Below are 24,062 nucleotides of genomic sequence, written 5' to 3' on the forward strand. Positions count from 1 at the left end.
TAACGGTGGGGCAGAGCCGGACTGCCGCCCGCGTCTCCTCCCGGCAGCCGCGCCCGTTGAACCGCCGCTCCCGGCCCGCCGCCTGCCCTCGCCCCATCTGCTCGCAGTCCGCGCCGCCGTCCCCGGGGAAAGGCAGCGGAGCGGCTGCCCACCGTGATTCAGCACCGCCGCCTGCGAGGGAGGAGGAGGAGGAAGAGGGGGGGCGGCGGGGAAGGGTGGCCCTGGGCTGCGGGCAGAGGCGTAGCGCGGCCCGGGGGTCTCTGATGCAGGAAGGGGAGCGCCGGCTCCTCGGTGCGCGGCCGCAGGGAGCCCGCTCGGCTGAGGGGGCCCCGGGCTGGGCCGGGCCGGCCGTGCTGCCTGGCAAACCCGTGTCCCGGTGGGGCACCCGGAGCGCAGGGAGCGGGCGGGCGCTTCCTACTTACAGGCGTTCGGTTTTCTCGCTCAGAGTTCGCGTGCAGCATCGTTTATCTCGGATGTGTGGCCGGGCTGCTTCAGTGCTAGAGAAGGTTAAAACGGTGCCAAAATCTGCTGACAGTGGAACCCAGCGGAGCCTAAAATGTAGACCGAGTTAAATCTCGGGAGATGAACTTCAAATGTCCTCCCGTGCTTCTGCTGTTAGCCGAAAGGCATTGTCTGTCAGGTTTCTGTCAGTTTCTGCAGTTGAAGTGAGGTGTAAGTGTATGCACAGGGGAGTGCGCTTGGTGAGTGCTTGGCACAGAGATGTGGATGCGTTGCCCAGCTCTCAGCTCGGACCATGGTTGTGTCTTACGATGTATTTGCAGTTTGAGTACTGAAAGTAGAACATATTGCTTCATTATTACTTAAAAACCCAAACCAACTGAGCAGGAAAACCCTGATACAGTATTGTTTTCTGCTTAAAGCCTTAGCTGATTTCCATACCTGGATGTTGTTACTGATCTTAATCGTACTTAAAGAAATCAGATTGGTTTTTTTTTTTGCCTCTGGAAGATGAAAAGTGCTGTTCTGTGTGAGCATTGTTTGTCCCCTGCATTCTGTGAAGTTACCTCCAAGTCTCGTGGCTTCAGTAGAAGGCTTTGCCATTGGTTTGAGTACTAAGGTGTCATTTTTTTCATAGAAATAGGAGATCTATCTTACTTTTGTTTAAGGAAGCATTGATATAAACAGAGTGCCAGCGGCTTTTCCTAGAAGGCGAGTAAACCTGCCGTCCATGCCAGCATAGGGAACTGCTGCATTTGAAGCCGCATTCTCTGTAGGCAATTGTTACAATGTTTCAGAAAATTACATCACGTAGAAGATAGGAATTCTTTTTTAGAAAAATGCCCCCATTCTATAATTCTGATAGTTGGGATATGTGCCACACACATCCATAGAGATCTGCCCATCACTTTGGAAGTGCTAAGGAGGTTGGGAGATGGAGCTGTCAGCACCTATGTGGCCATCATTCCAGTGAGCCCAGAAGCATCTCAGCCATCTGAGGCTCAGGTTTGTGATCAAGTGGTGGTTTGTTCTTGCACTCTTCCAAAGTGAATGGTGTCACACCGGCAGCACAGATGAAGTTGTGGACAAGCTTGAGTTTGTCAAGCTGGGAAACAGAGTGGTCAATGAACAGTTAGGCATTAAACCATCTTGAAGTCTTTTGTATAGCCAGGAATTTGCCTAAGATCTTCATAATACTTCATGGTTACCATGAAAGCTGTAAGTATCTTTTTGAAGATGAAACATGGCAGACTAGCGTGCCTGTGGAAGGACCCTGCTTTGAACTGTCAGCATCAAAAGACTGAAATCTCCATCTGTGGGATACTTATTATCTGTTTAAAAATGTCTGTCGGATACATATGGCAAATTAGGAATTTCTTGTACTTCCATATTTTCTATTGTTTGATGTTTTCCTTTTTTTCCCTATGTAATAATTTGTGTTAATAGATACTTTCAGATATGTACATTAATATTTATTAAGAACACATTATTAATTTAAAGATGAAAATTAAATCCATAAAGACATTGAAATTATATTGATACGTTTTGTATCAGTCCCTGAAGAAAAATGAAGCCAATGGGAGTGGATGTAATGGATTTTCTTAACTTTGACTGTTTATACATAGGTACCACATTGTATCTTCAGAAGATATTAGCTCTTTTTATTTTTATTTTTTTCCTGTGAGCTTCAGCATATCTAGCCTGATTTTCCCTTTTATTTTCTGCACACTGAGGAAGTTAATTGGGACTGTTTGAATTCCAGCAGCATGATTTAAATTGTGCCTTATTTAAGCAGGAAGAAGCTCTTTACAGCTCCATTAATGCTCACCTAAAACCCTGCCAGAATGGGGTAACTTCACAACTATTCCTTTTGCAGGCGTTATGACTTTCCTTTAAAGGTTACTGGAACCTTTTTAACATTGATATTTAAAATATTAATGTATTTGAAATTTGGAACTGAATTCTTTGATCTTGACTACAGTGGTGGATAAGAGAAATCTGTAACTGAGAGTGGTTGTGAGAGAAAGACACTGACATACCAAAGTGGTCAACCTCTGTATTGGTTGGGTATTTGAGCAAATTTTCCTATTCCACAGCAGTTACCCTTCTTAGAGCTGAAAGTTTTTTCAGACCTGGAGGCTCCATGCTGCCTTTTTCTACCAGATACTCATCTCTCTGGTGGTATAGGCAGGAACCCACAGATTCTGAAGGATCTAAAGTCTTTGCTTTTTGCTTGCCCCCTAAGTTATTGCTTGCAAAAGAGTCTAAATTGCCTTCTGTTCATGTACATATTAAAAAGCAGTATGCCAACTACCACATTAATTTATACTAATTTATAGATACTTTTGCTCTTGCCTTAAATTCCTTACAACAGGAAACAAGCTGTAGCATAACAGAGTAATTTTTTGGTTTTGTGTTTTAAAGGACTAAATAAAGCAAGCGTGGTGGTACTTGCTTTCAGTCTCAGATTTAATCTGGATACAGGATCTTCAAAATGAAGATGCATGTTTATAGTTACAAGTCTTCACGTTCTAAAGGTATAAGTTCAAATAGCTTAAAACATTAAAAACATAGGTATACCTTTTAAAAACAGCTTTGCTTCAAAGATAATATTTAAGAATATATCCACATGTTTTTATGATCAGCATTCATCTCTGGTAACATAGAAATAGTACTGTTTTACGGTGAGACCAGATGAACAATAGTATTGAAAGAAATACAAAAGCAAACTCCATTCTTATTTAGGACTATTTTTTTCCCCACTTTTCTTTCTGTGGAATTAGTGGCATGGCAATTCTCATTTATGCTTGTGTTTTGTTTTGGAAGGATTCCAGAAAGAATCCTAATATGCACCTCTGCTCAAATGCACTCTGGATGGTTACAGTACTGTTAATTGTTAGAAAAATGGATGCCAGATGCAGTGCTTCGTGCTGCAGTTCAGAACCCTCTTCCTGGTTCAGCAGCACTAACAGTAGCTTTTAAGAAGAAAGAAAAACTAAATCTGCCTTTTGTCTGTAATAAATGCTGCAGAAAGAATTGAGTGGGGTGTGGGCTTCACAGTTAGACACAGCTATGTGTTGACAAGTTTATTTTCATCCTTGCTTAGCAGCAAAATGCTAAATATATTCTTCTATAGTTACATTAAAGTATGTTTCCTTCTAACTTTGTCCTTGTGTTGACATGTGTTTGTTTTATTTTTAGCACATGAAAACCAGCATGGTAATATCCCTATAGGGTGCAGTGAAAGCACTGGAGTATGGCAAAAGGAAATGGAATCATATGTTTCATACTGAATTTGTGCAGGTCAAGAAGCAAAGATATCTAGATACTAGTTATGAACACAAAAAAGAGTGGGCTGGCAGAGCAGAAGACTGTGAAATTTGTTGGGAAAATTGCTCTTCATTGCCTGCCTAGAATGATCTTTTCCTGAAAAATATATAGCAGAGCTATGTGATGGAAGTCTGTGCATTTTCTTTGGTTTTTATGGGTAGCTATCACGTGTTGACTGAATGTGAAATTTGTGTTGCTTCATCCTTTGAAGCTTTTCTGGGCTGAGGAGGTATGTTCTAAAATGCATGATATTAATTATTGATTGAAGAGGTCTTAAAAATGTGCTATTTTTAACCAAGGAAAAAACACCCTTCTAAATAACATCTTATTTTGTGTGCCTTTTTTAAGGGATATAATGTTATTGTAACTTTTTATCTTTTTGTCAGTCTGAAGTCTTCAAAAGATTATGAAATACTAGCAAGCATTAACAATTGTGCATTAATTTGAATTAAAAAAATCAAGAAGAGTGATATGAGAACATGACTTAGTTTGGTACATTCTGTACCATTTTCAAAAATTGAAGCATATGCTGAAAAGAATATTTCTAGGGATGGAGAAGATATATTCTGTGAGTAAAAATGTTACTGCATGAAGAGACAGGAATCACTGCTATTTTTGGACTGTTGCAAGGACTTCAGTAAAGTGGAACATCTTGTGAATGCTCTATATCTATATCCTAACAGTAAAGAAATAGAAGAAAAATAAAATAAAAATGAGTTAGGTTTGAAATTTTGGATACCAGTTGAGAGATTATGCAGTTAATGACTCCAACCAGTTACTTAACCTTCCTGCGTATTACTTTCCACTGTTGCCTTTAGTTCTGAAAATGAAAGGGCATTGCAGCCTTTCTGCCCAAAACAGCACTTATGAATGCAAGAACATATAGAAAACAAGTTTTTGATGTTTTCTGAGAAAATGAAGTAAAATGTATGTGAAACGAAAATTTAAAAAAATGTATATTCTCTTGAGCAAGTCTTTGGGAACGTTTGACGCAGGTAGCCAGCACACCATTTAGTTTCATTGATAAAGAAGATTCAAATTCTAGTCAGTCATGGGTCATAAGCACATAATGCTGTTGCAGCTATTGGAACATGTGAGATCCTCAGTCCCATAGAGGCAGGCTGTCCATATCTGCTTAGTGTAAGAAACTGGGGACCGTGACAGTATGTGCAGCCACAGGGAGAAGTCTTCCGTGTAAAGGAACTTCAGGAAAGATTCCCAAAGAGAAAATTGTGCTCAGAGGCCTTAAGGACACCCCTGGGACACCTGCCTTGTCTTTGCTCATGGGTCTAGGGGCCACCCAGCCCAGGGCTTCAACCACTGAATTCAGTGCTTAAATTTTGGAAGAGGTACCTGCTCAATCATGGCACAAGTAGAGGCCTTAATTCTCCTTCCCTCTGTTATTTTTTCCTCCTAAGCAGAGAAACATTTTCATACTGAGCAACTTGGATGGGATACATCTCACCAGTGTTTATGCAGCTCCAGTACAGATGCCAGCAGCTGCCAGCACTGGCCGTCTGTAGGCTGACTGTGAAGGCAGCACAGAGGAACTAGCTCAAACATCTACACTTTAGGGATCAGCAGTTACAAAAATAAATCCACCATTCCGTCTTCATATTTACGAAATAAATGTTGTTGTGGTGTCACCTGTGGGACTTCATTGTACCTTTTTTTTTTTTCTTTTTTTTTTAACCTCATGTGAAGGAGAGAACCACATTTCTTTCGAACTGGGGGAAAATAGCAACAAACTGTGATAGAGCCATTGAATTTTCAGAGCCTTATTTCTTGGTACCTGCAGTGCAAATGTGCATGTATACTTGTTTGGTTTTCTATATCATTTGGATGTGCAAGAAGAAAGAAATTCTCTTTGTTTTAGAGAGAATGTCTACTCTTGGAATTTATAAACTGCATGGAGTGGGGAAGCTGTTCCCGGCTTCATTCTGCATTTTATAGGATAAAGAATGGCACAACAACTTGAAGGACTACAAGCTCTTTATGTGAATGTCCCTCCCAGTCGGACTCTGCAATACTTCGTCTTTGTGGAACAGATGTGGCAGCGTGTTGGCCTTGTCTGGTCCTGCAGTCTGTGATAAGGGACTTGAATGCTCTAAAACTGGCTCAAGCATCATGTCACATAGAAAACAGCACCGTTTCCAAATTGTCTATGCTACTGTTTGGCACAAAGAGCTTGGGATTTTCTCATTTGAAAGGTCCTGTGTGAAAGCTGGAGTTTATGGCATGTTGATATAAGTACGCTGCTGATGTGGGTAATCCCAGCATTTGGAAAATTGTCAGTTGTTCTTTTGGTAACTTCAGAAATCTGTCAGTATGAAGCAGGAAGAGAACTGTAACTGTTTTCCTTATAGCATATGGGCCATTTATCTTTGCTTGCTTCTCTGCTACTGTTTTGTGTTCTTGTGGTCTTGACCTCTTAATTCTACATTTAGAAAAGTCATTGTTCTTGTTATAGTACCTCATGTCTTCAGTATAACTCCTTCCCAGTCACTGAGTCATTTTCTGTTTTTAGATTTAACTTCACTTTAGCTTATTGTTATGACTAAATCCTACTGACTTGCTTCCCACAGCTCTTGTCACACACTAGGTGAAGTGGAAAAATATTGTGTTCTTTTCTTAGAGCGTGTATCAGCCTTTTTCATTTTACTCAAAACAGAGAGACAATACCTAAAAAGGGTTAAGAAAGACATCCCAAAAGTGCTAGGGTGAGGCTAAATGGGAAGGAGCTGCTACTGCAGCATGTTTTTCCCTGGTGCATGAGCGCTGCCTAAAACTATATCACCTGTCAATTATTGATAGAAAAATCTGTTTCCACAGGCCTGACTCTACCAACAGCCTCAGTAATGAAACAGTAACAGGTAAGTGATTACATTTTGCTACTTCTACTGCAGAATTATTTTAAATCAGTTTCCATTTCAGTGGGAGGTCCTGGTATGGCTTCATTTTGCAGGATGTAATCTTGTTGGTTAATTTCATTATGAATAAATATATATTTTGTATCCTTATCGATAATTTGCATGCAGAAGAATTTGGTATATATATGTACACTGCCACATGCTGCTACCATTTTTTCCCACTATTGCTTTCTACTGCAGGCTATGTTAAGTGACATAAGTGTTCCAGCTGAAGCTAGTGTATGTGTTTTGTACATATTTTGGTATGAGTTCATTTCTAAGATTCTTGTTCTTCTCAGGTGCTGGTTTTTTTTTCCCTTCTCAATTCCTCATACATCTCATAGCTGCAGTTTATCTTCCCTTACAATAAAGAGAGAAATCCACGAGTGTCTTCTGAATACAGTGAAATTTTATCCGTTAGCTATGCAAAATATGTTTCTGGAGAACAGCATGAAGTTTTTCCTACATATCTATATAGCTTTTCCTATATATCTGTATACTGCTTGCCCAGTAATGTCTGTTTCTGAACCTGTGAATATAACTATTTAATGAGCTATGAAATATGAAGCACTGCCTCTAGACTACTGACCAGTTTGAGAAGTGATACTTGAAGTGTATATTCTTTGTCAAGAAAGAGAGAAATTAAGAGGCAGCTAAGTTGTTTAGAACTGTAAACTCTGCTGTGGTGACTTCATTTAAATAGACAAGCAAGAGAAAGCTGTTGGAGTGGGTCCAGAGGAGGGCCACAAAGACCAGTCGGCTGGAGCACCTCCTCTCCTGTGAAGAAAGGCTTGAGGGATTTGGGCTTGTTCTGTCTGGGGAGACCTCATTGTGATCTTCCAGTACTAGAGAGGAGCATATAAGCAGGATGGAGACAGACCTTTTTACATGGTCTGATAGTGATAGGACAATGGGAAATGATCTTAAACTAAAACAGAGGAGATTTACATCAGATGTTTGAAGGAAATCCTTTACTCAGAGGGTGGTGAGGCACTGGCACAGGCTGCCAAGAGGTGATGTGGATGCCCCATCCCTGGAGGTGCTCAAGGCAAGGCTGGATGGGGCCCTGAGCAGCCTGATATGGTGGGTGGCAACCCTGCCCATGGCAGGGGAGTTGGAACTGAATGGCCTTTAAGGTCCTTTCCAACCTAAGCCATTCCATGATGGGTGACAATGTTGACCTGTGCTTTGATTATATACCTAAACTGTGCTTTCAGGGCTGGTCTGGAATTGACACACTGTGATTTTAAGCCCACAACATTCAATAGACATGCCTACTTTATTGGGCAATATCCGGTAATATATAGCTTATTTGCATTTACACTCTGGACTTGAGACAAATATTGTCATAGGCACAGAAGAATAAACATTGTAATTTTCAGCCTAAGATAGTATGTTAAATAAAAAAAGCAGAGCACTTTTCAACCATGTTCTAATTCATTGGGAGGTTTATTATAGCATCATAAAAAATGACTATAATTCTTCCTTTTGAATATTTGAAAGCCAGCTAACTTTGCAGCCAGCATGTATTTGCCTGTATACATTTATGCCCTTCTGCTTCACTAGGACTATAGCTTTCAAATTTAAGATTGAAGCAATGAAAAATCAAGTTGAATCTTGCAAATGAATTAAATACCGCATGGCTCTAGCCTCTGACTGAGGACTGTTATTTCAGTACATTTCTGGAGTGTAGCTCTTAACCAATACACAATGGCTTTTTGCTGCTTGAACAACACTCCAGAGCCAATTGCTTTTAAGTGTTTCTTTTTGGGACCTGACAAAGATGGATGAGGACAGGACTAACTGTGATATTGTTCTAATCTTGGATCTGTGCTGCTGCTGTGATTCAGGTTGTGAAGGGAAATATGCATGCTTCGGTTACTTACCTCATCAGGTTTTGTAGATATTTTAAACTACAATAAAGCCTACAATGCCATTGCCAATATGGCCCCTGTTTTGATAAATAAACTGTTCAGTAATTACCGTAAGGTTCAGGTTATGATTCAGAAGGTATATTATTCTGAATATCCTGGAAAATTACTTTTTGGTCGACAAATCTGATGGTTTATTTATTTTCTTTTCTAGGCAAAAATTAAAGCTAGTGTGTGTAAAGTCCAGTGCACATCATTTTTCTTGTTTGTTTTGGGCATTCCAAGTATTCACTTTATGTTCAAAATTTAAGGCATGTTATTCTTCCAGACTTTCTGACTGCATGCTGTATTTGTCTGTAGGTGAGCAATACAGATACAAAATATTCCTATAATAGGATATTGGAGTCACCTCTCATTAGTGATGAAGACAAGAATTCTATTTAGATCCCCCTACAGTTAATTAAAATAGCATAACATGGGGTTTGTAACCAATTCTGCCTTTAGAGGAATTTTTATAAATCGGGTCAATTGCAGTTAGAGAGGCTTCTGAGGATTCACATCCATTCCCAACTGCTGAATTTCTCCTGTTTTCATTTGTAAAAATATTTTCAAATTAGCAGTACCACATTAAGGCCCAAATACTAAACTGTGGGGAGGAAAGCTTGTTTTTGCTTAGTGCTTTGTAGTTTCTGGAGTTTCTCGCCAGTTTATCAGCTGTTTGAAAAGTATTACTACCACTGAATGCTGTTGCAGTAGTCCTAGTGAGGTTGTTGACCAACTGTCAGTATTTTTCACATAGCATGTTCATTACAATACTGGAGGACAGTTAGCAGTCCTCATACAAGCATCTTGGTACTTCCAGTGAAGCTGAGCTAATTGAACAATAGTAGGAAGTGGCAGTATGATACAATAAACAAGTCAGTGATCATGTAGGAACACCTCTCTGATACTTTCATGGTCAAAGAGAGCTTTGAATAGATGTCTCATGCAAGTACGCTTGGTAACACATTCAAGTCCTGATTTTTGTTTAGCATTTTCACATTAGGTGCTGAAATTGCAGGCAAATGTCTACCAATTTGTATTTCAGGCTGCTGTGGGAGTATTGTCCTTGTTGCTAAACATTTTTTTGTGTCGGTTTGTCAGAGTATTTGTGGGCCATGTGTGATGATTACATTTTGCCTCCAGAAATGCCAAAATATGTTGATGATCTGTGGGCCTGGAAAATGTGAGATGCAGTGGGACAGACTTCATGTGGAGCTAAGGTGTGGCTCTTGAAATACACGGAGGTCTGTAGAAATGCTGTGTGTCCCTGAACTTGAGGCTGGTTTGCTACTAGGCCATCAGCACCAACTTGAAGCAAGTATGTAGTAAGTAGGAAAACCCTTCACTACTACAGTGAATACAGATCTAAGGGAAAGAAAAATCTTAGTTATTTAGGTCAGACTGTAAAGTTAGGTGCATACATGGCCTTGTAGCTTTTTAAACTGGCTATCAAACATGGTGTGATTTGTTAGTAAATAATCCTATCATTCTTAATGTTCAAATCTATTGAACTACATCTATTTTAAATGTACGTGTGCAAACTAGCCTCTTTTTATTTGGGTACACAGTAGCAGTTTGATAGTTACTGATTGGATCCTCACTTCCTTGGAGAATCTCACTGATTTTAAGTGAGATTTTAAGATTCTGAAGTTGCACTATTTTATTTTAAGTTTGAATTTGATTCCCCCAGTCTCTATTTTGATCTGATTAAGTCAACCATTTTCTGGGATGCTTGCTCTTTGGGGAAAAAAAGGACTTGATGGCATGCAAGATACTATTTAGTGTTAGAAAAATAACCTTTTCAGCTCCATACTGCATCAGGACTGAAAGTGAAGGATCATAAAAGGCAGAGGTCATGTGGAAGCACTGTGGAACAAATAACTTGGGAAATGAAAGAATGGTTTGTTCAAAAATGCTTTTATGTAATCTAGACCAGAAGAATATCTTTTGGAGAGCTTAATAACTTCTTCTGATAAACTTTATTTTTGTAATAGCAAAAAGGAGTTTTCTTTTTTTTCTCCCTACAGTGACCCCCTTGTAACCAAGGAAACATGCAGTATTCCATTAATTATGAAAACTGATCTTCCCACTGTACCTTGCTCTGCACCCAGGCATCCTCATTGCCTCTGTCGCTGTTAACTTTGTCCTGTTTCTTCTGTGTATCTTCTTCAAACTGTTCCCTCTGATGGACTCAAGCATCTGTCTTGATCACTGAGTGCAACATTGTTACCCCTCTAGCAAGAGTACCTTACCTCAAGGAAGGACCTCCTAGATTCCCTGGCCTTTGCTCTCATGGCTTTTTTTGTTTGGTTGGTTTTTGTTTTTTTTCTTTGCATGTACATATATATATATATACACAACATATACACAATAATATATATATATACAACCATATATATATGTAGGTTGGTCCAAAACTAATGCCTCTTATTTATTTCCATGGAAACTACACCAGATACAAAGAGCACAATAACGCTACTTGACAGAGCAAATTCTCAGCTACAAAACACTATTTTTCACCACAGTCACTGCTGTTAGCTGTGCATTTTTGCCAGCAATGAACAAGAACCTGCATGCTGCGCTCGTAACTGTCTGCTCCAGCGGGGGTGACCCACCGTCATTGTCACCACTGCTGAAATGCATGACCTATCACCTCACTGTGCTCACATCCACTGTTTGGTATCCATAAAATGTTCAGCAAGCACTGATGAATGTCAGTGAGTGCCATTTTTTTCTGCATGGAGGAATTTAGTGACACACCTTTGCGTCATCTGCACTTCCATGTCAGATTGCCCCTCTGCTGCCATCTGTCAGAGGGCAATAAAATGTAACGGGATATTGGTGGGAAGGCTCAACCTCTGCTGCCATACCACCACTTGCCTCTCTCTGACATCGTGGGCCAGCGTAATCATATAGGAGACATTGCTTTTGGAGCAACCTTTGTACGTGTTTTATGTTTCTCTCTGTGTGTGTATATATATATATTCTTCTACCTCTTTCTAGGACAGGGCTGTGGGAAGCCTGGCTCTCCCGCTGGCTTTCTCGCACCTTGCCAGGCACCTCTAAAGATAACATCTCATCTTTTATTTCCACTGGAATGTTTGTATTCAAAGTGCTCATTTGTATAAGAATGTGCTAACTTGATGCGGACGTATTAATTTCTTCTTCATGAGACTTTGTCCATTTATAGGTTAATCATTTTCATTCAGCTGCTTCTAAATCAGTATGGATGAGCAACAAGCCTCCACCAATTTCAGCATATCATGATTTCAGAAGGGAAATTGTATATGGTAGGAATTGTAATCCTTTTCCATCTGAGCTCAAATGCTCAGATAGATAAGTTACCAAGGTTAAGTGATCTCTGTCAGTCCCAGTTTGGAAACAGAATATTTTATTCCATCTTATCAAAAGCAGTCTCTTAGAAACAGACCTTTCAGGTAGGTTACTAGAGAGATATGCCTCTGCATTGTTGTGGCTGAAAACAAGTTAGAGCTTCTACTTATTTTATAACTAAAAGCATAGTTACAGGGACTGTCTCAGATTTTAATGTAATCATAGTCCAGCAGCGTGCAGTAGTTTGCTGAACACTTTACCTGGTAACTGGAAATTTGGCTTGAGTGGTGGGGGCTGCCTGCAGCAGTGCCACTTGGGCCTTCCTCCCTCACCACACCTGGGCTAGCTGCTCTCTGGGCTGGGACCAGGGATGCCACTGGGCAATAGTGACAGATCCAGAGATGCACTTAGAAAAAGGTGCCTGGGATGACCTGGAACAGGGTATGAAGTAACTTGGAGGTGATTTCTGCTGTATAAAAATCAAAAAGGGGAAACATGGGAGCTCAAGGCTTCCAGCACCTATAAAATTGCACTGTTGCATCTCAGTGCTCTGTTCGTGGGCAACCATCTCCTCCTTCCAGCTGTAGATCCTCAGCAACTGCTCTTAGATATTCCTGTCTCTCCCAAGGGATGCTTTCCCCCAGTTGGAGAAGTGCATGCCTAAACTGTAGCCTGAGGAACTGCTGTATATTTACTGGGAAGGTTACTCCCCCCTCAGTAGCCTTGCCTTATGTTTTCTTGCTGCAGAACTGGAACTTCTCAGAGCATTGTGCTGGGAACATATGGAGCATGGAGGTCTGAGTACAAGCAAGTCTCCAGCTCCCATGGGTTAGCCCATGACACAGAGTGAGTGCTCTGGGTACTATTCCACCAGAGAAGCCTTGCCTTGCAGCGATCACATGGCACAGTGGGAGGAAAGACATGGGCTACAGTTTCATTGGAGCTATTTTCCTCTAGGAAAGAAGATGGTTCCAGCAGGAACAAAGTAACAGACTGCATCCTGCATAAAATTTTTCAGATAATCGACTCTAGTATAGTACTGTTGCTGTTTTGGTATTCAGTGAAATGGTTGTTTGGAGATGGGTAACACAAAGACAAGTGAAGCAATTGCAAAATGGTTTTGAATTATTACATACAGGCTTAAGGCAGAATATAGTGCAGCTTTCCTGGAGAATCAACATAGAGTGGTGCTTGTGAAAAGTCAGAATCTTGGAGTGTTTGAATACAGACTAGAGTAATGATCCTTGAAGTTTTGACAAATAGACTGCAAGTGTCTCTGAAAGAAGATTTGACATCTATTAGGGGAGCGTGTACTTCAGCTGTGATGATTAAAATATCTCATCCATAGTCCTGTCAATAGAAGACGTACTTCAATCCAGTCACTTTCTTTTACATATGGCCTAATTGTCCCCAGAGTACTCCAAAGGTCACCATAAATTTTTACCATCCACTTGTGTATGTGTGCCAACAGACAACCAGCCAAGTTGGTTGGCTGGTGGTCAGTAAGAGTGGGAGCTGAGAGTTTCTATTACGGTGTTGAACATTGGGTCTGTAGATAAAACATTATTGCCTGGGTGTTTGTGGTCCCTATTACACAATCTGAAGAGCATTCTACTCTAGAGACTAGAATATATGAAGAAAAAGAGCAAGTCAACAACATAGTGTAGATTTGAGTTTTATGGACCAATTTCAGAGTATCATGACTTTATAGAAACTCTGGGCAGGTATTTTTCTCTAAGTATAAGTTGCATCAGCTCTGCAAGCTGCTTGATTTTTATTGCTATATCATAGCTTGTAAATCGAGGTGTATTAGTAAAGGCTGCCATTTCTAACAGGGAAATATTATTTATTTTGACATTTTTTGAAAATTTAAAAGCTTTTAGCCAATACAGCTGCAGAACAACTGCTAGGAATCTGTAAATGTGCATACAAGCCCTTAGTTGGCAAACAGACATACTTCAGTGTTATTCCCAGGAACTAAACATGTCTTGTACTCTGGTGGCATTCTTAGCTTGAGAAAGAGATAACATGCAGTATCCAGTGAGTCATTGTGTCCAGTGCTGCTTTTCCCTAGCAGTGCCCATAAAGAGGACAGATGCTTCGCTTTCACCTCCTTTGTATCTAATTTTAGCAGGAGGACTTTCAGGGCACCTTCTCAGCTGAGGATGTCCAAAACATTAAAGCCTCATAATGACCTGCCAGCTTTAGTTCTGTTTGTTCTCAGTGTCAAACACCGTATCTACCTCTAAGACTCTGCTTGTTCTTACCTGTTGGATAAATACAGGTTTCAGGGTTAATTTGCACAACTTCTCTGAACAGACATGAGGCTGATGTTTTTGTTTTCTTTCAAAGCAGAAATCATAAAAGAACCATAATCTGTTACATTAGTGAGCTTTTAAAGATAGCTTCTGTCTAGAAATGAACAAAGATCTTGCAGCTCAGATTGTCCACTTCTACATTTTCTTACCACAGATGTGACTTGTCTGCTATATAATTGTTATTCTCTCTTCTCTCTTTTGCTATTATAAATATGCATATAAGTAATGCTGTGATAATTTTGCCAGTGTACATCTTGCCCAAACTTATGACAAAATTCATTTCACATCATAAGTCATGGCTAAATTTGATTTTTTGCTGCAATTTCTGCTATATATAGTGGAAGAAATTCCTCATGCTCTGTATGAAGTTATTTTGAGTAAGTTTTCCAAACACTGCATGTGGCAGTATGAACTCATCTAAAGCTTGGATAACAATCTTTAGCCAACGTCATGCAGCTGTGTGTTTAGACCGGCATTTCATTCCTCAGTGTTTTTCTAATGTTTTAGCTTGTTGTTCTCATGTGCATGGGCTTTTCGCATGTTGAAGTATATTCTGAGATAAAAAGTGTGAATGTTTTTATCAATAGAGTAGATGTGAAAAATAGCATTTCATACAAATGATTTAGAAACTGACTGTTCAGATACTTCACAACCCAAACTGTCTTTTAAATTTCATCAGTTATGTCATGAAGTATCTTGAAACTGAGGTCATGTATTGCTGAGTGATTACTGACCAATCATTTCTAAAAATGCTGAAAAAAGTGGGAAAAGGTTATTAAAATAATTTCAATTATTTTCCTTTTGATACCGTAAAATGCATAATGCATTGTTTCTGACTTCAGGTTTTTTTAATTTAAAAAGTTTTGAATTCCTATAAATTCATTGAGATTTGAAGAGACAGAAATTTGCAGTCTCAACTGAATTTAGTATTACCTATTTTCATTCCCCAGTCTTCCATACGTAAATGAAAATAAGACAATGAGATAGTATAATCTTCTTTTGTAAATGAATACTGCAAAATTATTTTTCCCAGAAACAAAATGATTGAACTGCATTAAAGTGTTATATCTACAGTAACTTGGTTTATCCCTAAACTGTTACTTTTGACTTATTAAAAAAAGCTCCATAGTTAGTTCTCTACTGTTTATATTTTTTCAGTGTTTATCTATAACAAAGTTTCTTGTAACTTTTAACACAAATAACTATTAATTCCAGAACTAATATTTGCTACAGCCAGAGACCGAAATGGTACGAGTAGAGCATTAAAATCACGTCATTTCAACAACTCCATCATTTTCTGAGAACCTGGAACGGAATTTGGGCTCTGCTTCTGCACTATCTTAGATTATAATGCCATCCTTGCCTAATGAGGGAGGTATGCAGGTCTTATATTTTTTATGTAGTCTACTAATTATTTCTGTTGGCTTGTACCTGTAAGTTGCAGTGAAGCTGTAACCGACTAGCTTAGATGCTACTTGATGGTATTATGATTTTAGTTCATTTGTATACATTATTTGAGACATGAATGTAATGTACATTATTTTTCAAAGATAACCATGGAACTGCTCCTGTGACTTTGCAATCGGAACTACCCTATCAAAGCACAATTAAAAGAAAAGTCAGAAAGAAGAAGAATGGAGTCATCACTGCAAATGTTGCTGGCACAAAATATGAAATTGGTAGGAAGCGATGTATCTTGTTTTCATCATAATAGCTGTTGATGTGAATGAATTGCTAACTAATGGGGTGAATTAATGGACTTTGCAGACTGACAGTGAGTCAAGTCCAAAGGATTTTATTTTCTAAGAAACCTTATTTCTTTTTTTGTAACATTGTGTTGATGGCTTTGAACACTGTACATCTGTTACTCAGGGAAGGGCCTTGAAATGCAAAAAAAAAAACCACCACCAACAACAACAAAAAACCCCTAAGTAATCAAAGTGGCTGTGGAAGAAAAAACACCTTAATTATGAATCAGATACGTGTTTGGAGGTATACTTAAAGCCTTAGAAGATGAACAGTGTAAATTTAATGTTGAATACCCTGATTATTACACAGACATTTCTCAATTAAAATCTAATGTTTTATATTTTAATGCTTGGGGCTACTATCACACTAAATTTATAGTTCGCGTTCTGCTGTAGAAGAAAAAATGTGGAATAATAGAATAATGTAATTTGGCCTCGGGCTTTTAAATAGTGTGTTTGTGGGAACAACATTGTATTTCTAGCTTTTGGTGGAATAGCAGAAGAGAATCTGGGAGGCAGCATTAATGCTGATTCTTGATTAAGAGCAAATAAGACCGCTAAATATATGCACAATAGTTTGCTCTCTCCAAAAAACAAACAAACAAACAAAAAACCCACCGAAACAACCCCCACCCTAATGGCAAACTAATGGCAAAGAGCGAAGATGTGTAGCTTATCCTTCTCAAAAGGATAATTATTAGTGACTGAAGAACAACATCTCCTCTAGCCTTATCTCCTTCCCACTATCTAAATATTTCAACAAATTTTTCAGAGACTGCAGGGCTAGAAATTATTTTGGAGACTTTCAGTTGTATCTGTGAAGCTTCAAAATGAACTGTCTAAACTGGAAGCCAATGGAGAATTTCTCTCAGGTTCAAGTTTTGAACCAGTAGTGAGAAACTTTCAAACTCCAAACTCACAGTGTACTCATACAGACCTCACTGATATTTACCAGGTGAGGAAGATGTAAAATCCAGAGATATGCCTTCACTAGAGAGGTGGTATCAGAACAAACTTATTATGCAGATAGCAGAATGAATAACTTAAAGCAGAAAAATATTTCTTTTTAATTGTTTTGTTTTGGTAAGTTTTTCAGAAAAATCTTTTATCTTAGAACCTGTGTTATGCTGGGCACATAATCAGGCATTTCTCTTTTTCATCTTCAAATAATGTATGCATATGCTTTTGTGCTTTTGTAACTGCAGTATCCTTGACTAAAGAGGCCTCGTCCCATCTGCAGTGATGCTTATCTTCATCACAGTTTTAAAACTAACATATATTATGGTCAAGATTAAGTCTAAAAGCTGTGCAAGTGTTCTTTTACTAGATCATTGTGGAATACCTTGAAGTTACTTACAGTTCCCAACAGTGATTGCCTTCTGATTTAAGCACTAGTACAAAGTACTGTAAGGTTGTAATTACAGATTTGTAGTAAACTAATGGAAAAATTTCAAGTTAAATAAGAACTTGTATTCTAATATTGTTCTCAGACAAAGGGTTGAATATTACACATATTCAAAATCTTGATCATTTTTTCAAATTTTGAAAATGAATGTGTTTTATATAATCAAATTATTCCTTAAATTTGTGATTTCTCTGTAGTACGCATTGTAATACAAGAAATGGGATTCGTGAAAACTCGTGATGAAGATGAAACAGCTAATCTTATTTGGAGTGATTCTGCTGTGCAACAGGAAAAGATTGCTGAACTTCGGAACTATCAGGTAGAGCTGTAGTTAGTACTTCTGACACGTTTCAGTAAACAGTTTCACTTGGAGTCCTTCAGTAATTTGTCACTTCTGGTCAGTTGCATGCGTATGGAGAATAAAATAAAACGAAACAGCAAAGCAGTACTAAGCAGACTGTAACAAGGCTACACTACTACATATTTTTAAAATCCTATTCTCTTTTCCATAGTTATTTGTTCATACCACTTGGAATCTGGTGTTTAAATGTTTGGGGCTATTCTTTCATGCTTTTGTCTGCCCATGAGGTGTTATCATAGAATTATGAAATGGCTTGGGTTGGAAGGGACCTCAAGGATCATCAAGCTCCAACCCACCTGTCGCAGGCAGGGCCGCCAACCTCCATGTCTAATACTAGAGCAGGCTGCCCAGGACCCCATCCAACCTGGCCTTCAACACCTCCAGGGATGGGGGATCCACAGCCTCTTTGGGCAGCCTGTTCCAGCACCTCACCATTCTCATAGTAAAGAACTTCCCCCTGATATCCAACCTGAATCTTCCCTTCTTCAACTTAAAACCATTTCCCCTTGTCCTGCCGTTATCTACCTTTCAAAGAGTTGACTGCCCTCCTGTTTGAAGGCTCCCTTTATGAATGGTCACAGTTGACAGAAGATATATTCTCTTTAATGATTAATATGTAATAGTGATTATGTTTGCCTGAGCATGGAGTTGAACTTTTTAAATGATTATTGGTATTGGTTTCTCCAGAAAAACTAAAAAGTATCCATTTACTTTCTCTTCTTACTCCTCCCTCAGAGAATCAACCATTTTCCAGGAATGGGAGAGATCTGCAGAAAGGATTTTCTGGCAAGAAACATGACTAAGTAATCTTTCTTTTAATATTAAGAAGTTTTTCAGTGATTTAATGCAGTAAAATGCTGAAATATTGCAAGGTTTGTATATCTTTAAGAAGAGATTCTGAGAGGCCTCTGGGAATAATCTCAAAGTTCCTTTGGCTGTTGGTCATAGATCTGAAGTATCTGTCTGGGCTATATTGTATCCCTCCTGTTGACTTCAGTGGAAAATGATGTGGGTTCAGTTTTGTGTCTACATGCTGCAGAATGCCTGAGGCAGCTTGAAATTATTATGTAATACATGCAATATATAGTACACCCAGAAGTAGTTTCATGTAATGCTAGAAAAGGATAAATGACAAATATGTGAATAGATATTACTTGTTTTAAAATAACCAATGATTATATTTTTGTATATTTCACATTAAAAATGTAAAGCATATTATTGTTAATATAAGAAATAAGTAAGATAAACTAATTTGTTTTGTTTATACATTTCCCTTCCTTTAGTGAAATAACTGAGAATTATATTAGCTTAAAATCTGCGAGTAAGACCTGTGAGAAAACAATAGTAAATGATGATTCATCAGCTTGGTAATAAGGAAGAGTTCAGAGAGAAATGAGTGTGAATATTTTGAGTCTTCTAACCTAAATCAGTTTAACAACAATTTTAAAAAGTTAATCTTTTGGGCCCAAATTTTACCTACACTACATTTACCCTTACCAGAATAGAATCACTTTCATTTATTAATGTATTTAATGTGATATCTCCTCTCTTTTGTGTCCTCTCTTTCCTTTTCTGCTTTGTAAATACTACATATCATATGTAGAATAGATGCAAATAGTACATGCATTGCTACAGTACCTACATATCCTACTTATGGACCAGGATCTCCTCGTTCTGGTCCGTAAGTACCTGCTGCTCAAGCACTTCTCACTGCCCCTTGCAGACTTAACTCTAAGTACAAACACAGAGATAGGACGTGGATGCAAGCAGCTATTTGGAGACTTCTTTGAAGCAATGGAACAATTTTGGTCATCTTGAAAGGCAGTGCTATCCTTATGTATGCCACACTTCTGTGGTTTAAAGCAAATGTGCAAAATGAGCAAAAGGTTGATGTTATCATGCACATGTTGTTTTCTAATACAGTATCATTATGCCACTCTTTACCTACTGAATTCAGAGTTTGAAACAGTTTAAAGATGCTGAAGGTGGAGATTGCGCATATTAGAGATGAGGTTTTCATTTTCTTCAAAGAGAATCTGCAAATGGCCAGAACTTACTTATCTCTACATCTGTTTCTTGGGAGAGTAAGCAAACAACATAAAGAAGAAAGTGAGAATGAAAAGATTTAGAATAAAATTGTATACCTACAGTGATATAAAATCTTTCTTCATCAGAGGACCATGTTGATTTCATAGTCAGAAGGGTGGAAGGGAAATAGTGTAATATATGGCTAGTGTAATATGTAGCAAGTATAATATGTAGCAAGTGTAATATGTAAGAATATGTAATTTCTTATACAGTTCCCAGCAGGGAAAGTATAGGAACATAGAAGAAATGAACCAGTGGCAGCAGGAATCTAACACAACAAAAGAAGGCATGAGAGTAATTTTCAAGCAGAATAATCAGAGTGGAGGAAAAAAAATAGAAGGTGGCATTTTAGGGCCAACTAAATCTTGTTTTCTATGAATGGTCTCAAATGCAGTCTCCTCATGTGAGTGATGAGTGTGCTAACAGAATGGGTGCAATAAGTATGGGAAAAGGTTTACATGCTGAATGGGAAAGGGAATAGAGCCATGTATGAGATGGTCTTTTATGCAACACCGTTGTTGTTTACATGTTTGCATTTAAATGCCTTGTGAACTGATTGCGGACAAAGGACTTTCTCATTCCCCACTAACTTTCTTTCACACTTGAAAAGTCAGATGATCTTGAAACATAGGCAGTGGAACCTGTGTTATTTGATTGATATGTCACTTCTTCAGTAACCTACATTTTGTATAAAACACCTTTGGTTCTTTTGCACAGAAAGCACTTGGACAAAGAGCAGGGTCTGACCAGATCTGTGAGTTAAACAGCACTCAAAAGAACAATACTTGCTTTTTAATTCTCAGACCTCCTAGTAAGGACTGCAAGGCTAAAGGACAGAATAGCACAGTGAAGAAATGGTTACCAACAGTAGTAGATAACGGATGTGCTGGAAAATAGAGCTCTTGTTAGGGGATAGGTCTTTGTTCAGGAAGCTGCTTCATGTTCTTATGCCATTTGAAAATAGGGCCAGGCAGGAAAGAACAGAGCTGAATTCTTCTGTGAAAGGTTTCATTGAGCACCAGAACTTGTAAACAATGATAAGTATTGAGCTTCATATTATGAAGTGTTTGTAGTCTACCCAGTTATGTGTAAGATAAAAAAAAAAAAAAAAAGACATATAGAACTGATGTAATTGCAGTCAGAAAATAATCTACAATACCATCAGGTTATATTCAGTTAGTATTGAATTCTGTGAATTAATTAAGTAGCGAGTTTCTGTCATGTAACTTCAGGATGCATACGACAAGTAATTTGGAGAGGAATGTAAACAAACACAAGTTGCTTTTTGCCTGAATATAGGATAATTAGTTTTAAGTATGCATGAATAATGATTATAATAGTATTTTATTTTTTCTGAATATTTATTGACTTTCATCAGATTAGATTTTTTAAAATGGTTGTTACACTGAAGCTGCAGGAGCACTGTGTCTCATGCAGTACTTCAGGACTACTTTAGCTATTGTGGTTTCTGCAGAGCTTTTGTTGGGTAGCTGGCTGAACAAGTTGGTGACAGTCTATCTATTATACCAGTAGGTCTTGGCTACGGTCCTAGACTTACAGATGCAGTTGGCTGTTCTATTTCTTCTTGCTAGTATTTGAGTCACTTAAAGAAAAAGTGTTTTATACTGTATGAGGATCATTATGTAGGTTCATAGCAGAAATGAAATACTGAAACGATATTGTAAGTCTCCTTTTCATTTAAGTTATCCTGATACTGTTAACTTCCATTAGAAAAGGATAAGTATAGCTACATCTGTAACTAATTAAAAGGTATTAAAATTCACCATGGTGCCGTTTTTAAAAACTAAAGACTGGGCAGCTTGGTTTGTCAATTCAGCTGAAAGCTGGATGCTTAAAAAGAAGTGATCTGTGGATATTTGTATTTTAGATTTGTCTACCCTAAATGCTATAGACCACTGTCCAGTTACCAAAGCTAACTTCACAGAAAGCTACATATGAAGTTTCAGGATTTCTGAGTACCTGAAACATGCTAACTGCTTCAGTATTTAACTCAACTAAGACTAAATTTATCCTGCTGATAACTGTAGTATGCTGGTCAACATATTAGTACTGACTCTACATTGCTTCTTTAACTTGGCTCCTACTGGTATGTATCTAGCCAGCACTGCCAACCTGGTGTGGGTATATAAGCTTCCTACCTGCCAGCAATACAGCTTTGAGTGATGGAAGCTTCTGCACTGGAACAAACTGCCCAGAGAGTTTGTGGAGTCTCCTTCCCTGGAGATATTCAAGACCCACTTGGATGCTTTCCTGTGCAACCTGGTCTAGTGGTTGGTCTGGGTGGCTGGACTAGGTGATCTCCAGAGGTCCCTTCCAACCCCTATGATTCTGTGATTCTAACTGAATTCCCTACTGTTCTTCCTTTTCAATTTCTCTTTGCATTCAGACAGTAGAGGTATGAAGTCAGACATGCTCACACCTCAACTGTCCCAGCTATTAGAGCAGGGAGATCAGGTCCTTGCTGCATCTGTTAACCAGAGTCAGTTTACAAGGTTGTTCCCTATGATGTCTTAACTGTAGATTTGTTTTTCTTGGTTCTTATTATTTTTTCTTCTTGTGTTGCCTTATATTTCTTTGCTTTCTTTTGAAAGAGTAACTGAACAAAAACCATAACAGGAGTTAAATGTGTGCCAGGGAATGAGGTGAATGCCAATAAGATAAGCAAATGCAATACAATTATAAGAAATATGCACAAGATTTTGCTTTTTTTGTTGTCAATGGTTTACGGGCGTTCGGCCTGGTTCCGTGACGAAGGGGACGGGGGACCCACAGACCCACGACCCAGGAAAAGGGAAAAGGGGAAAAGGGTCTTAAAGTATACATTCCTGCAGCTGGTTAAGAGTAGAATTTTGTGGCATACATTTTCTTTCCTCTTAAAATCTTTTGCTAATAAAATTTCCTTGTCAGATTTTTGTAAATGCTATTTAATCAGGAGGCTCATATCCATCAAAGTAGTTAAAATTTTTCAACTCAGCTATGCTTTTTTGCAGAATGATCAAGTGCCAGCCTCAGGAGTATACTTTTATTCCTCGAACATGGATTTTCCCTGCAGAATACACACAGTTTCAGAACTATGTAAAAGAACTGAAGAAGAAACGTAGACAGAAAACTTTTATAGTCAAACCAGCTAATGGTGCAATGGGGCATGGGTAAGTTGCACGTTAATTTCAGTCGTCTTACCCAGAAAAAGTGAAATCTAGTGCTATTTAAATCATTAATTGAAACTGTTTATTAGTAAGAAGTTTGTTGTTCAAGTTGTATATCAGTATAAAAAGGTCACCTATTGGACAAATGCTTAACAAACAGAAACAGCTAAAATATAAAACTAAATAGAAGTGGTATTTTTTTTTGTTGTTCTGAATGTGGCTTGTTTAGGAAATGCATTTTCTGATAATGCTCTTGTAATTCTTAAGATCAAGATTATTTTGATTGTGAAATTATCCAAACAACATATTCATTATCTATTGTGCTTAAACTTAGAGAGTGAGATTGTACTGGGCACAAATGGCAGGATTTCAGTAGTTGCAGGGGTGTTTGTGTGGAAGATGATCAGGATCTTCCATAGCTCTGAAACCGTTCCAAGTACCTTACTGCATGCCAAATCTGCAGCACAAAAGTATTTAAGAGCAGCAGCCTCAAGGCGGAGGAGAAATGGAGGAGACACTGTGGTGATGCAGCTTGAGGCACAGTTTTGGAAGGATCTGATACATGCCAGAGGAGGGACACCCCTGAAAAGACTGTGACCCAAAGCTGAGTTGAAACTGTTTTGCCTGTGACAGGTATACACAGAGAAAAAGGAGATGAGATTACATTTCTGAATTAATTCTCAACCCTGTTCTTTTTTTCTTTTACCTGTTTCAATTCCAGATTTTATTACTTTAATCTCAGTTTGGATTACACTGTATAGTATAGAGTTTTTCCTTTTCCTAAGTTTTCATTCCTCTTGATAAGGACAAAGATGAAAAGTAGCAGGTATTTCATGGAAAACATGGGGAAGAAAAATGGAGGAATCTAGTAGAGACAGCACATTCTGCCAAACGATTTGTAAGTGTAGAGGGAACTGATTATTACAATTTTTTTTTTTTTTTAATCAAAGTGCAACACTTTGCATTTGGGCCTTGTCGAACCTCATTTGATTTATGTGGGCTGACTTCTTAAGCTTGTTCAGGTCCTTTCG

General features: G+C 38.5%; 1 protein-coding gene across 11 annotated transcripts in view; it reads left to right on the top strand.

Annotated features, from left to right (window-relative positions):
* Nucleotides 1–24,062, top strand: part of TTLL7 (tubulin tyrosine ligase like 7) — an 81,455-nt gene that overhangs the window by 19,232 nt on the left and 38,161 nt on the right. For 3 of the 11 annotated variants that reach the window (XM_021405638.1, XM_021405635.1, XM_021405642.1), the window contains exons 2-7: nt 6,622–6,662; nt 15,478–15,637; nt 15,813–15,941; nt 17,613–17,734; nt 18,512–18,579; nt 22,876–23,034. In XM_021405638.1, coding sequence (XP_021261313.1) covers nt 15,613–15,637; nt 15,813–15,941; nt 17,613–17,734; nt 18,512–18,579; nt 22,876–23,034 — 503 coding nt within the window. In that variant the 5' untranslated portion in view covers nt 6,622–6,662; nt 15,478–15,612. Of the gene's footprint in view, nt 1–13; nt 2,997–6,621; nt 6,663–15,477; nt 15,638–15,812; nt 15,942–17,612; nt 17,735–18,511; nt 18,580–22,875; nt 23,035–24,062 lie in introns of those variants that run through there. The other 8 variants (XR_002441426.1, XM_021405634.1, XM_021405632.1 and 5 more) reach the window with 5 other exon arrangements.

This window comes from Numida meleagris, chromosome 7, assembly GCF_002078875.1.
Source record: "Numida meleagris isolate 19003 breed g44 Domestic line chromosome 7, NumMel1.0, whole genome shotgun sequence".
Classification (NCBI taxonomy): Eukaryota; Metazoa; Chordata; class Aves; order Galliformes; family Numididae; genus Numida; species Numida meleagris.